The following is a 14,712-nucleotide window of genomic DNA, read 5'->3' on the forward strand; positions in this document are numbered from 1 at the left end:
ATGCGAGATGCGAGCAACCCTCTTGTCAGGGCCATTGTTTGGATGTTTGGATGTTTGGACTTGTTCTTGCGAAACAATTCCGAAGCAAAAGCAAACCTTACCAAACCAAACCAAACCAAACCAAAGCAAGCCAAGTCGATAGCCGCAATGACAGGGAAATAAGACAACGACAAACTGGCAGCATTCGCTGTAGATTAGCCCGCCCGATCGCCGCAAATAAACAAGTTCACAAATAAGCAAGCCGAGAGCAAAGAGCATTGTGTTATGTTCGCGGACCAGATCTCCGATGAGGATGAGCATGAGGATGGGGATGAGGATGAGGATGAGTCCAGAATCCAGAATCCAGTGCCCAGAATCCACAACCAAGAGTCAACTAGCGCCCGCTGTGCCATTGGAACTGCAACTTCGGCTTCCCTGCTCTGCACGATACTGAATCGCTGGCGGATTTGGATTTCAATCGGACGACCCAGCTCAGCCTATTACAATTGCAGAAACAATAAATAATTATTATGTTTATGTTGCGGTCTTTTGTTTGCCTTATTAAAACATTTTTCACGCAGAGCCGAAATATGAAAGCAAACTGATGAGTTTTGGGGTCTGAGTTAAGCACTTGATGCCACAACAATCGTTCGATTTTATGTCCCACCAAATAATCAGTTCGATTAAATAAAATAGTAAAACGTTTACGTAAAGATAAAAACTATTACTTTTTTAGTAAAAGGCATGATAAATTTAATTATGAATTAATTATGCGAATCAAAATAATTGTTAAATTTTAAATTCTACAAATTTGAATTAGGGGTGATTTTAATATTTTTCGTGCTATATTTCAATGCATACCTTAAGGGATTTTCAAAATTGTACTAAAGACTGCCCTTAATAGTTTTAGCTTTATCTTTTTGCACTTAAAATTTCGATTAACTTATTTCCATCTCTGTTTAAAGCAAATGTATTATTATTATTTATTGCAATATGAAAAAGGTTACTACTTAGTATTCTGGCTGGGCCGCTTAGAAAGGTATACGAACATAAAATCAAATATTATTGTTCCCATCCCCCAGAGTGGTGGCCAGATCTCGGATGCGTTAAAAGGGTTCGAGGTGCCAGTTTCAACTCGGGAAAGTTATGAATAGCCCTGCTGGAGAGCCCTAAAACACGTGCCGGGTGCCATATTGTTACCGTTGCGGCCCGGGGCTACTATCCAAGGTTGTGGCAGTGGCAGTGGCAGTGGTGTGGGTGTGGGTGTGGGTGTGGGTTGTAGTGGGGTGTTAACACAATCATCGTGTGTCTGGTTGCTGTTCTTCCTAAGGCCAACCGACGACCACCCCCTTCGAACGTCCGTCGATGCTGCAAATGATGAGTTGTGCCTAATTCATAACCACATCGAACGAATTAACTCACAGTATGGAACCGCCCGAAAGATTTCCTAAGGGGTGGGACACACCATCTCTATATGGTGTGGGATCGCTGGATCGCAGCGTGTTTAAATCCGGCTTCTTGATACACGTGTCGCAATTCGTCTGGGCGAGATATTTACAAGCGAACCGGGGGCTTGAAAGTGAAATTAATTACGGTAACGAAGGGTAAGTGTCACCAACCGGATGCGCACCAAATGGATGGCTGAGGACGAACTCTGTCTTAATATATTGCCAGATAAGTATCTGCCCAATGGCTGTTCCACACAATAGATGCTTCCCTTTATGGGTTGCCTTTTGTAAACACACATTAAACATCCTCTGTTCGTGTCGTTAAAAAGTTACTTTGGTATCTGAAAGATGCAGAATCAGAAGTTGAGTAATTTATTATCAGTAAAAACAGTCTTATGGCATAAGATTTTTCTATTAAACATATATTATATACATAACATACCTTGTTATTTTATATCTTAAGCCGCATCAAAAAATATAAATAATTAAAACGATATCCTCTACATTAAATTGCATTTACAAATCTATTAAAGTCTTTGATGCTTGAATAATGTTGTAATGTAATGTAATGTGGGATCAAAAAGAAATATACAGCATCTGATAAACTATCCGTATATGTTTATTTGCCAGCAGTTACGGGCACAAATATTCATTAAACTGAAATAGCGTTCAGCCCGAGATTGGACGAGTGTTTACATAAGTCTTGAGTTTTAACTGAAAACATAATTTTACGTCTGAGAGCGCCGTGAAATCAAGTGGCTACCGTATACCGTGTCGCAGCGTTCCGTATTCAAAACTCGGGATGGCCGATGGCCGGACGGCCGAGTGAGTTTCCCTGCAGCTGGCAGTATTTGCGAAAGGAACGCTAATTAATTTAATGAAACCTGTCTGTTGCTCTGGAGAGCTCTGGAGAGTCCTCGTCAGCTCTGTATTTGCCCTCGTATTTACATGTGCATACTATGCTTGTACGTTTGATGTGTAAAATATAAGTTTTCTTATGGAATACTAAAAATTGGGGAAATACAAAATAAGTCGAAAGCAATTAAGAAACTTGTTTGCTGATACTTATGAAAATCAGAAGTGTTGACATAACAAATTCTAACCCGTTTAATAAAAAAATTATGAAGTGAATTAATTTAATTTTAGAGTTTTTATGGACAAGTGTTACAATACATTTAAAACCATTATTAAATGACTTAAAGTTCTTTATTATAAAAAAAAACTTTAAATTGTTCACAGAAAAAAAAGCCCGTCTACACAAAAAAAAAGCTGTTCTAAAATTGAAGCTCTTTGGAAACTTTATAGGTCATTTTGTTTTGGTTCGCTCTCTAAGTATATTACACATAATTAATTATTACATTAATATTCATCTTATAATTTTGAAATAAAACAAACATTAACCTGCAGTTTAACGAAATTTTAAATCAATATTATATAATTAATTACGAATTTGTCCACTTCATGATTTAATTAAAGCTTCCTTATTGAGCTATCACCCACACAAAGGGTAGTTTAAACAAGAAAGCAACTTTGCTGAAGTTATCAACTTAGTATCGTTTTTATTTGTATTCCACCTTATCGCAATGTTAAAACGCGCCACGTGCTGCGTCGAAATGTCTCTGTTCGAGTTAAAAACAAATCCATGAATATATTACAGAAATAATTAACATTATCGCCGAGCAATGGGCAATGGCAATGGCAATAGTCGAACGCGTGCGCGAACTGGCTGTAATCATCGTTATCTAATAAGGGCACCGGGAACCACGGCTCTTTCACAAATATTTGCCTACTTCAATCCGTCATTTGGAAGTCACATGCGTGAGAATGGTAAACAAACCGTGGAGTTCACGGGGAAGTTTGCACCCCCTTTCGAAAATCGAACGGAGGCTGACTGAATGTTACGTTCGAAGATCTAGGCCGGCCCAGAAATGGCCACCCGGAAAAGTCAACCGAGGACTCAGAAAAGTTACACAGCATTTAAACGCTGTGCATTTCGGCGGATGGTCCTCATCCGCAACACGTGTCACTTGGTTTGGCTCGGTTGACGTCCTGCTAGATACGCAGTGCACACAGTCCACAGAACCAACCATCCAGCAATCCCACAACGCTCACATAAAAAGCAATAAACTAAAATTAAGTCAGAAAACGTGTCAAAGTCAGTACTCACTGCACTGACAGTGAGGCAAAGACAAACATAAACAGCGAGCGTTGGTCCTTGTTTACCTTAATAAAGCCGGTTTCGATTCAACTTCTCACTAAACTCACTTCTCAGTTCGTGTGCCAGAGCATCGACTTATAGCGAATCGGTGGGTGCGTTCCGATTTTATGCGCTATGGATATACCCTGCTGCGAATTATCCTGCGATTGAGTTATGACACCAATTTAAAATAACACCGTCAGCACAGGGTAATATATATGAAACGAGGGGAGCATCAGACAGTGGGAAGTTCATGGTTCTAGGATAAACCAAACCCTGGGCAAAATTCGTTACATTTAGTTAAACTTAAAAATCCTATATTTAACTTTTATTGAAAATGGTTTATATTTTTTCAATATTTAGATTATTAGATTAAGTCACTTATAAAAGGCGACTAAAATAAATAGTATTTGTTTTTTAAGGTTTTTATTTTTATTATGCTGAATATAAAACACCATATAACTCTGGTTAAAAGTGAAAGTATTTTTTCAGTGCATTTTTGTAGCTGAAAATGGCCGCTTATAATGTTCAGTTGGGTGGCAAATTGGATGCGGTAAAAAAAGATATGAATGAAATCTAAGAAAACTCTACCGAGTAAAAGAATTCATATAATTCATAAACAAGAATGTAAAAAGCAAAAAAGTAATTGAATTTTTTAAATAATCTTAGAGTGTTTGCAGCTTAAACGAAAACACAAATACAATACATTATTTAACACAATAATAAAACGAGAACACTTCTGCTCTTAAACTGTCCGAATATATTGAAATATTCTAAGTAAATACTATTTTTTATCACAGTTATGTATTTTTTCAGCTTGCGTATTGGACACTCAAATCGGAACTCCATGTTTGTATTTACGTCTAGACAAATATTATAACGCATTCCACTTAACGTTGGACTTGCAGGAGGAAGATACTTAACAAAGGCACTGTCTCCTTAAGTGCAAACATTTGTTTGTCTGACATTATGTCAAAATTAATTTGGTTGTACCCAGTGGATTTTATTTCTCCTATCTTAAGAAGATGCTTATCTTGTTAATTTTGCGATTCATTTTATGGCAAACCCTATACGGAGCGCGGCCCTTTTTGTTTTATAATTTATTTTGATCAGGCCGCGGCATGCATTTTCGATTGATATTGATGGTTCCTTCTGGAGAAACATGTTTTGCTCATCAATGAATTTGCACTGAACCTGTTTGGCCTGCCTCATTTAGTCTAAGGACCTCGGGTTTACGCAGTGAAAAAGACAAGGAGGCGATACAAACTTTCACATGGGGAAATACAGACACTAAATTACGATTCGGCTTTGTTTCATGCCGAAGCATCATTATTTAACTGCCACAATGTGGTTTAACATACTACATAGCTAAATGCAACTCCCAAGTATTTTGAAATATCCATTAATTTATTTTACGATAACATTTACAGCGGGCTAATTTGAGGATCTGATTTTTATTTTTTTTAAGTAGGTACAACATTTTATAGCTTTCGGTAAGTTAGTCGAATGAATCTAAAGTTTTGAGTCGCGGGAAAAATCAGAGAAGCATAGCTAATGGCAGTTTGTCGAAATAGTTTAAAATGTTAAATTTTATTTGTATTTTATAAAAGTTAGTTTTAAAATCCAGAACTTGGACTGGAAATCCGAAATAAAGTAGAGATTAAAAAGTGAACTGAAAAAGTGGAGCAGATTATATATATATATTTTGCTTTAATTACAAATTAATAGGTAAAAAAATTATTTTTATTTACTTGTTTATTTACTTTAAACTTCAACAATGTTAAGCTATCTTAACCAGAAAAAAACGTTGACTGAAATTTCCCTTTATTTAAATACCCCTTATTGGTGGAGAGTGTTAATGACCAATAAAATGTTTCAAGCCTTTTAAGGGAGGAATGTATTTCTGTAAATGAATTTAATTGAATTTAATTAGTTTCATATCTAACCCTAAACATAATACAAATCTGAGATTCGAATGTAGCAATAAATAGGTATTCAACAGAGAACTTCAAATAATGTATCTAAGGAACTGAGTTTAAACGGAATGGCTAAAAATGTATGCGTGTATTGCAATTAATCATGGAAATTGCTATAATCCAGTCATAAATTTCCCGATTAAAGATTTTCAATATAAGATAAAAAAAGGTAATTGTTCAAGATTAAAGACAACAAATGCACTAAAAAACATTATAAAAAAAAACAGTTGGTTTCCTCATTATAAAAATGTTTACAAATTTAAATAAATAAAGCTTATGTGTCGATTTTTTTTTAAATAAGAAGACTTCTAAACTAAAAATAGAAACGCATTTCATTTTTTGGCTTGAACAATTGCTGGCATTTCGAAATCGAAGACTAAGTATAAGAAAAAAAATTAACTAGTGTTTGTTAACACCTAAAAATAAAGTGCTGTAGGGTTTGATTTTCAAAGTCGATGAACGGAAAGCGCCAAAAATGTAGCAGATACACACACCCTTACTGCGATAGAAAGTGGAAACTAGTTCCGTGCTATCGAATTTCGATATAAAATCGGTTCCATTTAGTTCATTTAAATTATCTGAATTGTTTATAATTTTACAAATAAAACGATAAATTTATAAGATACAAAGGAAAATTGCCAACGCTTTGCACGATTTGATTTAAAAAAAAAAAATGAGACTGAATTCATTCTAATATTTATCTTTTTAAAGTAAAGACTTAGAGGCAAAGCTTACTCCATTATATCCCACAGATAAATTGCCTTAGTGAATTTTCCATTAACTGAGAAATCGAATTTTATCACGGTAATTTAGCATTAATAATTTTTTTAAGCTTTGTTGTTCTTAGTTTTGCTAACTTCGCAACCAACTAAAAACAGAATGGTATAAATCTTCATCTGAAGTAAGTCTTAAAAGTGTCTTGTTATATGTGCCAATTAATAAGTTATAAATGAAATTAATTTTCATTCAAGGTAGACATCATTAAATCTTTTATTTAACGATTTTAAGTCATAGAATTCTAAAGAAAACTACATCTGCTAGACACACTTCTCATGACCTACTATATAAATTGAATTTTCACAGTATGTTCGAAAAAGAGTATCTTTACTAGAAGGGAAACAATATTTTCAAGTTATCGTACATAATGAATACAGTGGAGATTTATCCAAAGAATGTGTATATTCTATATTTATCGAATATTGTTTATTAAGTGTAGCTGTTACAAAAATTAACGTCGGCCTGAAGCTCGGCCCCTTCCGCGACCCCTTGGTCCGCCTCGTCCACGGGCGCCTCTGCCCCTGCCGCGATTTCCCACTCGGCCGCTGTCCTTCTTTTTTGTCTTCGACTTCGGGGTGTCGTCTATAAGGAGCGTCTCCAGCGGCAAGCTGTCCGGCAGTATGAAGTATCTGATGTTGTTGCCGCGAATGCTTAGGGTCTCCAGGTGGACGGGGTCCCGGTTCTTGATCGTCATCCGAACGCTCTTCAGATGGGTGTTCATGGCCACATCCACACCGGTAATAGTGCCATGAATCTGGGTGCCGTTCTTCAATTCGATAGTTACAGTCTCATGACTTAACTTCATTAGGAATCTAAAAGATAAATAAGATATTAATATTGGCTAGGCAGTTGACTTTGTAAGGAACTTCAATTAAAACAATGCTTTGTGTGTAGTATCTGAATCTTATTGGGCGGCAGTAGGAGATAATTTTCTTTGGAAAGGGTAGCATTCGAGGTAGCTTTAAAAACCCATATTAATATGTATTTTTAGTTATAAACAAACTAATAAGATTTCTTAAAGAATCTATTATGCCTGGTCCTCGCGGACCGTCTCTGAAGTTAAGATACTTGCGCCAATAAATGGTGCCATTAATACCTTAATGTGATTTAAAATATATTGGAAGAGTAAATCTAGGTATGCAACATAAAAATTGCATAGTTTATTCTTAGATTCCAATTATTTTCATATTAAATTAAATCTTACAGTAAACATTGTGTACAAATACAACAACTGGTAGCAGCTCTTCTACATGCGTACATGTGTACATTTTGCACAGACAAAAACTGAGTAAAACACATAAACACAAGGATTCCAAAAGAAACATCAAATCAATAAGTAAATGAAATGTAGCCTACCTTACTAATTTCATGTTTTAATTTGTTTTTAAGTGATTTTCTGCAAAAAAAAACGCGCACAAACAATGCCGGCAGTTTACTTGGATTTTGATGGTTGTGGTGAAGTATCGTGTGCTAAGATAGCAACCTTATTTAATGCAGAAAAATATATCGAATATAGAATGGAATTGAAACAGAAAGATTGGAAATAAAATTACATTAAAAATATATACAAAATTGATATATTAATAATTTTTAAGTTTAAAATCTTTGTAATTTTTTCTAAAATACAGGATTACCAAAAAATAGTTTTCATTTCAAATGTTTTTAATTATCAATAACATCCACTCCACTATAGCAAAAAAATAAGCTCTTTTTGCAAATTATTTTTATTAAATTTAAGAATCTACCATTTTTTTTTTTGTAATTTTTATTTAAAGTTAAATTCTTAATATCCTTAAATATTATATATGTATATATATATATAGTCAATTCCACTGTCTCAAATTAATAAACTAATAGAGAAAGGGTACATATTCTACTGGCTTATCGATAACGCCGCATATCGCAAAAAAAAAAAAACAATCCAGTATTAAGAAAATAACGATTAATGAATACTTCTTCGCGGTTGCATTCTATTAAATGGTTTTTTTAAAAACACAATTTAAGGTGTTTCTTAGTCGCCGCGTCATTAGTCGAATATAGAAGACCTTTTTTACGGAATCCAGACATCGAATATAATTTTTGACATATGTATTTATCCGGCTCGGAGTGAGAAATTAGCAAGCCATGGCGTTACTCTACCGACGCATGTCGATGCTATTAAATATAATCCTTGCATATATCCTCCTTTGTGCGATATGTGTGCAGGGATCTGTGAAACAAGGTAAAGCTTCGAATAAGAGTTTCTGGATTTTTAAAACCTAGTTAATGCGGATAGCATAAATGCAACACACATACATACGTACATCAAGATTGTTTTGTGGGTGACAACAAATTGCAGTGTTATTTTTTTTGTTTTTGCAATCTTGAATGAACGTTTGAGAATATTTCGGGACTGGTTTTATCAATTCACAGCTGTAAAACTTATCGTGTGAAGGGGTACCTGATACAGTAGCTCTATAACTATGTCGGTAACGCCCAAAGATTACGGCGATGGGGTGAGATTTCAATTGGGGGCTAAACAAAGTAGTCGAGCATATGTACACACTTCCCGATGCACATACATACAGACGTAGCTATGTATGTATGGCTGTGCGAACATTCATCTCGACGATGTACTTGCATACCCGTTTATCTGAAATATATCTATTTGTAATATTTGTGCCATGAAATACGTGTTGATTCCGGAATTACATTGGATTGCTATCGGCATTTTAATGGGCGAAGAACTGGGTGGAGTTTTATTTTTATGTCTGGCTCTTTCCGCCCAACATTAACCACCCAAACCACCTTTTTAATTTCCATTGTAACGATGAATTTATTTCCTGATCTGTTCTTATTCGCCTTTCGCTTCATATTTTTTATTACGTGATGTATAATTTTATAAAATGTATTGTAATTATTTACAGAATGGGCAGTAATAGGAAAAAATGTGTCTCTAGAGTGCACCTCTGAACACGAAGCAGTGGTATGGAAATTGGGAAATCAAACTATTGACAAAAACAATACAAGGTAAGTTACATATACTCAAATAATTAATAAAAATCCCTAAACTTTTTGGCAAGGTTATTTTGTGATTAAAACCTATTTTTTGTATTTCAGATTTAAAATCAGAACTGATCCCTTGAAATCCAACGATGACGTTAGTGAAACCAACGAAAGCCAAGATTTTATCAAGTATAAAAATGTGCTGACGCTTCCTCACGTTAATATAAAGGACTCGGGAAACTACACCTGCACATCCCAAACGGGCCAAAACCATTCGACTGAATTCCAGGTTAAACCATACCTTCCATCCAAAGTCTTGCAAAGTACCCCCGACAAGATAAAGAGAAAAATCGGACAGGATGTTGTGCTGCATTGTTTAATTGAGATGTTTCCGCAAAATGAGACGTCGAATAAAAGTCTGAAGTGGCTGAAAGACGGCAGTCATTTTGAGTTTCTGGACACTTTTTCTTCCATTGCAAAGCTGAACGAAACGCACTTGAATTTTACCTTGGAATTTACAGAGGTGTACAAGAAGGAGAATGGAACCTTTAAGTGCACGGTCTTTGACGACAACGCACTTGAGATAACCTCGAAAGAGATAACTCTTTTCGTGATGGAAGTGCCACAAGTTAGCATTGATTTTGCCAAGGCTGTGGGTGCCAACAAAATATACCTAAACTGGACCGCCAACGACGGCAACGATCCGATTGAAAAGTTCTACATCACCCTACAGGAGGCTGGCACGCCTATTTTTTCCTACTATAAGGACATTATTAACGGCAGCCATACGTCATATATTTTGGACCACTTTAAACCGAACACTACATATTTTTTAAGAATTATGGGAAAGAACTCGATTGGCAATAGCCAGTCAACGCAGTTTGCCCAAGGCATCACCACGCTCAGTTTTGATCCCATATTTATACCTAAAGTCGAGACCACCGGCAGCACTGCATCCACTATAACAATCGGCTGGAATCCCCCTCCGCCGGATCTAATTGATTACATCCAATACTACGAACTGATTGTCTCTGAATCGGGCGAGGTGCCCAAAGTGATTGAGGAGGCCATTTACCAACAGAATTCGCGAAACTTGCCATACATGTTTGATAAACTCAAAACCGCCACAGACTACGAATTTAGGGTAAGGGCATGCAGCGATTTAACCAAGACCTGCGGACCATGGTCGGAGAACGTGAATGGCACCACCATGGACGGCGTAGCAACGAAACCCACCAACTTGACCATCAACTGCCATCATGACAACGTAACGAGGGGTAGCTCGATCTCCATTAATTGGGATGTTCCCAAAACTCCAAATGGCAAGGTTGTGTCGTATTTAATTCACCTGCTGGGCAACCCCATGAGCACAGTGGACCGAGATATGTGGGGACCCAAGATTCGAAGAATCGACGAGCCCCATCACAAGACCCTATACGAAAGTGTTAGCCCGAACACAAACTACACAGTGACGGTATCCGCTATTACACGTACACAAGAAGAACTGGCGAAGCCGGCCTGCCGGAAGTTGTCTGATGCCCGTCTCCACACCAGATACCATTGGCCGCACCATGTGGACAAAAGTTAACCTCGGCTCTAAGTACGTCCTGAAATTGTATCTACCCAAGATCAGCGAACGCAACGGTCCCATATGCTGCTATAGATTAAATCTAGTAAGGATCAACAATGACAACAAGGAATTGCCGGAGCCGGATAAGCTGAATATCGCCACATATCAGGAAGTCCACAGCGATAATGCCACGAGAAGTAGGGCATATATTGCAGAAATGATAAGTAGCAAGTACTTTAAGCCCGAAATATTTTTGGGTGACGAACAGAGATTCAGCGAAAACAATGATATAATCAGGGACAATGACGAGATTTGCCGCAAATGCTTGGAGGGTACTCCATTCCTCAGAAAACCCGAGATCGTCCAGAAACCTCCATTAAGTTCATTATCAAGTAATAAACCTAAACTTAATATATTTGTAAACCTTGTAACTAACCTGGTTTTCTCTTGCAGATTCAGATTCTGAGGTACCGCATTTGCCTGAGATAAATGATAACTTGATTAAAGGGGCAAATTTAACAGAGCTAGCTCTTAAAATCTTAGAAAGTAAGTTAAGAGATAAAAGAAGTGCGGCGACTAGCGATGAGAATCCAATTCTAAGCTCCGTCAACCCAAATGTGCCACTCCATGATTCTAGTCGAGATGTTTACGATGGTGAGATAGATATTAACTCCAATTACACTGGTTTCCTAGAGATAATAGGTAAGTTGTGACTGAACTGCTCTAAATAAATAAGCCATTAATTTAAATTTCTCACAGTTCGGGATAGAAATAATGTGCTAATGGCATATAGTAAATATTTTGATGTAATTACTCCGGCTACTGAAGCGGAACCCATTCAATCCCTAAATAATATGGACTACTACCTAAATATTGGCGTCAAAGCGGGAGCCGTACTTTTTGGTGTTATACTCGTTCTTATTGTGCTGTGGGTTTTCCACCACAAAAAAACCAAAAACGAATTACAGGGAGAAGATACTTTAACATTAAGAGATTCCTTAAGGTAACTATTTAATGTTAATTAATTTTTAAATGTTTCAATTAATATTCAATTTTTTATTTTTATTAAGCAGGGCTTTGTTCGGTCGCAGAAGTCACAACCACAGTCACTTTATTACGTCTGGAAATCACAAAGGTTTTGATGCCGGTCCCATTCACAGACTAGATTTAGAGAACGCCTATAAAAACCGCCATAAGGACACCGATTACGGATTTCTACGGGAATATGAGATGCTGCCCAATCGTTTTAGCGATCGAACAACTAAAAATAGTGACTTAAAAGAGAACGCCTGCAAAAACAGGTACCCCGATATTAAAGCTTACGATCAAACGCGCGTAAAGTTAGCTGTGTTAAATGGACTACAGACTGCGGATTATATTAATGCTAACTTCGTAATTGGATACAAGGAGAGGAAAAAGTTTATTTGTGCGCAGGGTCCAATGGAAAGTACCATCGACGATTTTTGGCGAATGATTTGGGAACAACATTTGGAAATAATTGTGATGCTTACCAATTTGGAGGAATATAACAAGGCCAAGTGCGCTAAATATTGGCCAGAAAAAGTATTTGATACAAAGCAGTTTGGAGATATTGTAGTGAAATTTGCACAAGAACGAAAGACTGGAGATTATATTGAACGAACCCTAAACGTTTCGAAAAACAAAGCCAATGTGGGCGAGGAGGAGGACCGTAGACAAATCACACAATACCACTATTTAACGTGGAAGGACTTTATGGCACCGGAGCATCCACACGGCATCATCAAATTCATACGTCAAATCAATTCCGTCTACTCCCTGCAAAGGGGCCCAATTTTAGTTCACTGTAGTGCTGGTGTCGGTAGAACCGGAACCCTGGTGGCTTTAGACTCCCTAATCCAACAACTGGAGGAAGAAGACTCGGTGTCTATTTACAACACAGTTTGTGATTTACGGCACCAACGAAATTTTTTAGTCCAATCTTTGGTGAGTAAAGAACGATCAGTACGTCTGAGCTGTGGCTAACCTTCTTTTTTATCTTCTAGAAACAATACATCTTCCTTTATCGGGCTTTATTAGATACTGGAACTTTTGGAAACACGGATATTTGCATTGATACTATGACATCTGCTATTGAGTCACTCAAGCGCAAGCCCAATGAGGGTAAATGCAAATTGGAAATGGAATTTGAGGTTTGTACAATGAATTCTCCACTTCCTGACATTGTATTTATTATTATTCCATCCAGAAACTACTGGCCACAGCGGATGAGATTAGTAAATCGTGTTGTGTGGGCGAAAATGAGGAAAACAATATGAAAAACAGAAGTCAAGAGATTATACCCTACGATCGTAACAGAGTGAGTAATTGTGGTTTACTTTAATGTTAATTGTCTTTTGATGTGATTCCATATAAATATGAAATTCTAGGTAATACTGACGCCACTTCCAATGCGGGATAACTCGACCTATATCAACGCATCATTCATAGAGGGCTATGATAATAGCGAAACCTTTATTATTGCCCAAGATCCACTTGAGAACACCATTGGTGATTTCTGGAGGATGATCTCAGAACAAAGTGTTACCACCTTGGTAATGATATCTGAAGTAAGTATTACTTGAATTTCATCACTGGTACTCTGGTGGCAAATGAATTTTCCAATTTATTTACAGATCGGAGATGGTGCCAGAAAATGCCCGAGATATTGGGCGGATGATGAAGTTCAATACGACCACATACTTGTGAAATATGTGCACAGCGAAAGTTGTCCATATTACACTCGCCGCGAATTTTATGTAACGAATTGCAAAATAGATGACACGCTGAAAGTCACACAGTTTCAATACAATGGTTGGCCAACCGTGGACGGAGAAGTTCCTGAAGTCTGTCGGGGCATAATTGAACTTGTAGATCAAGCCTACAACCATTATAAGAACAACAAGAATTCTGGTTGTCGATCTCCACTCACAGTTCATTGCAGGTATTTAAATATAGGTTTTGTTTTATAATTAATGGACTAATCATTAAAAAAAACTATTTTCCAGCCTGGGCACTGATCGAAGTTCTATTTTCGTCGCAATGTGCATTTTGGTCCAGCATCTTAGATTGGAAAAGTGTGTCGACATCTGTGCCACAACAAGGAAATTACGATCTCAGCGAACGGGACTTATCAACTCATACGTAAGTTAACATTATATTCGTCTGTTCTCTATAATAATCAATCCTATTTTTTCCTCCTTAGGCACAATACGAGTTCCTACATCGCGCAATAATTAATTATTCAGATTTACATCACATAGCCGAGTCAACATTGGATTAAGTTAGTTATGTATATACGAGTACATAATGCACGTGTTGGAACATCAATGCATAATGTGCTATGATAAATTATTTGTATATTTATAAAATCTTTTAATAAAGTATTTACAAGGGCAAATGTAATTTTTTTAACGAATTAGGTTTGCCCGAAACATAATATACATACAAATATAAATGTAGTGTATACGTATCGTATTGATAAAACTACCAAAGGAAAATAAGTAACATATTTTATAAGATACAATGTAATAAAAACTGAGAATAAGAATTGTACTTTTTTATGAGCTTGACTGAATAGAACTCTTAATCGTAGTCGGATTTTATGCTCGGGCTGGGTAGTGTTTAATTTTTTTTTAAATATTGTTCTTTATAATTTTAATGCGTTTGTATCATATTTTTAATTTTCCCATAATATTTTATAAAACAGAAAATTGTACATAATAGCTTTTTAATTGATTTCCGGGGAAGGCAATTTAATCA

At 36.5% G+C, this 14,712-nt stretch overlaps 2 protein-coding genes across 2 annotated transcripts; one reads left to right on the plus strand and one right to left on the minus strand.

Moving 5' to 3' along the window:
• Window positions 1–6,760: 6,760 nt before the first annotated feature.
• LOC128257207 (probable small nuclear ribonucleoprotein Sm D1) lies at window positions 6,761–7,871 on the minus strand. Its single transcript, XM_052988092.1, has 2 exons — window positions 7,734–7,871; window positions 6,761–7,189 (listed from the first exon to the last, which is right to left on the minus strand). Exons 1-2 carry the CDS (start codon window positions 7,745–7,747, stop codon window positions 6,829–6,831), a joined length of 375 nt encoding a protein of 124 aa, XP_052844052.1. The 5' UTR covers window positions 7,748–7,871; the 3' UTR covers window positions 6,761–6,828.
• Window positions 7,872–8,277: 406 nt separating this feature from the next.
• LOC128257438 (tyrosine-protein phosphatase 69D) lies at window positions 8,278–14,500 on the plus strand. Its single transcript, XM_052988448.1, is given in 13 exon segments — window positions 8,278–8,598; window positions 9,284–9,386; window positions 9,477–10,854; window positions 10,856–11,324; window positions 11,386–11,634; window positions 11,692–11,935; window positions 12,006–12,897; window positions 12,957–13,103; window positions 13,160–13,270; window positions 13,341–13,520; window positions 13,587–13,894; window positions 13,959–14,094; window positions 14,156–14,500. Coding segments are annotated over 13 exon segments (4,392 nt in total). The 5' UTR covers window positions 8,278–8,501; the 3' UTR covers window positions 14,234–14,500.
• The last annotated feature ends 212 nt before the right edge of the window (window positions 14,501–14,712 follow it).

The sequence above is a fragment of the Drosophila gunungcola genome, assembly GCF_025200985.1.
Source record: "Drosophila gunungcola strain Sukarami chromosome 3L unlocalized genomic scaffold, Dgunungcola_SK_2 000002F, whole genome shotgun sequence".
Lineage (NCBI taxonomy): Eukaryota > Metazoa > Arthropoda > Insecta > Diptera > Drosophilidae > Drosophila > Drosophila gunungcola.